The following is a 1,245-nucleotide window of genomic DNA, read 5'->3' as shown; positions in this document are numbered from 1 at the left end:
ATATATATTATATTGATACATACATAGATTCATACACACACACATGTACTCACACATACATACACTAAAAAAAAATATGTATATACACACATTCATATATATATATATAGTCACATGTATACTTACATACACACATATATACACACACACCCACCGACATATATTTACATATATACACACACGCATATATATATATATATATCGTCATATACACACTCACTGTACATAGATTATATAGACATACACACACGTAGACTTGCCTACATACGTACCAGCCAGGTACTCTATAACAGCTGCCATATAAACGGGCGCCCCTGCACCTATTCGGAAGTTATGCGTGCCTTTCTTGAGATAGCGCTGCATCCGACCGACTGGAAAGAGCACTCCTGCTTTGGCTGAACGGGACACTGCCTTCTGTTTCTTCCTTATACCTCGGGCAGTCATCTTCTCTCGTCCTTGTCACCGCCGCTGCTACTGTTACTTTCCGTTTTCGGTGGGGTGGGCGGCCTAGTAACCACTCGGGTGTATAAGCAAAAATATATGTTTGTCTTGGCGTGTAATCTATGTAGCTACTTGCATGTGTGAGACGACCAGTGTGCGTTATGTATAACGAAGAGTATATGTATTTTTTTTAAAACAAAAAGAATCAGTAACCCTTAAGTGGGGGTCTCAGACAGGGCTAGATACGGGTAACCACACACCACACCCTTGAACAACAGTGAATGTGGCAAAACTGAGCCGGAAGGTCGACCATGCTGTTACACTTAGAGCCATCTCCTCCGTCTAATATCAACAGGCTTTGCACCGATTTCTCGTACAGTCGACGTCAGCAAACACACGAGAAGGACGTATGGAAAAATCCGGTCCCTCACACTGGTTTTTACGAGACAGGTTTTGTGAGATGTCGTTCAAGTGGTCAGCGAGAACGATGCTAGAACGAACTGGGGTGCGAGCAGTAAATGGAGGGAGTATGAGCAGTTGAGAGATCAGCAATAGAGCTGATGACGTGCGCACAGCTGTAAAGTTGCAGCATTCTGGGTTTTGGAGGAAGATTTTAATGGTTTTTCTATCTCATTCTTGAAATGCAACATTATATTCATATCAGCCACTTGTAGACGGGTGTTTTGAGGGGGTTGCTGTGTAATATTATCTATTTATTTATATAGGTAATGAAAAATATCACGGTAAAAGACATCTGAAAAGAAAACATAGAAAGAAAACAGAACACTATCTGCACCCCCCCCC

At 41.8% G+C, this 1,245-nt stretch overlaps 1 protein-coding gene across 5 annotated transcripts in view; it reads right to left on the bottom strand.

The window, feature by feature from the left end:
* LOC106883351 (core histone macro-H2A.1) overlaps positions 1–1,245 on the bottom strand; it is a 59,418-nt gene that overhangs the window by 51,868 nt on the left and 6,305 nt on the right. The window contains exon 1 of one of the 5 annotated variants that reach the window (XM_052969571.1): positions 261–1,013. The exons of 1 other annotated variant lie outside the window; for it this stretch is intronic. In XM_052969571.1, coding sequence (XP_052825531.1) covers positions 261–444 — 184 coding nt within the window. In that variant the 5' untranslated portion in view covers positions 445–1,013. Of the gene's footprint in view, positions 1–260; positions 1,014–1,245 lie in introns of those variants that run through there. 3 more of the 5 variants (XM_014934325.2, XM_014934323.2, XM_014934324.2) reach the window with 3 other exon arrangements.

The sequence above is a fragment of the Octopus bimaculoides genome, chromosome 7 (assembly GCF_001194135.2).
Source record: "Octopus bimaculoides isolate UCB-OBI-ISO-001 chromosome 7, ASM119413v2, whole genome shotgun sequence".
NCBI classification, from domain to species: Eukaryota; Metazoa; Mollusca; class Cephalopoda; order Octopoda; family Octopodidae; genus Octopus; species Octopus bimaculoides.
The sequence above is the reverse complement of the archived record's forward strand: the minus strand, read 5'-3'. Positions and strand labels throughout refer to the sequence as shown.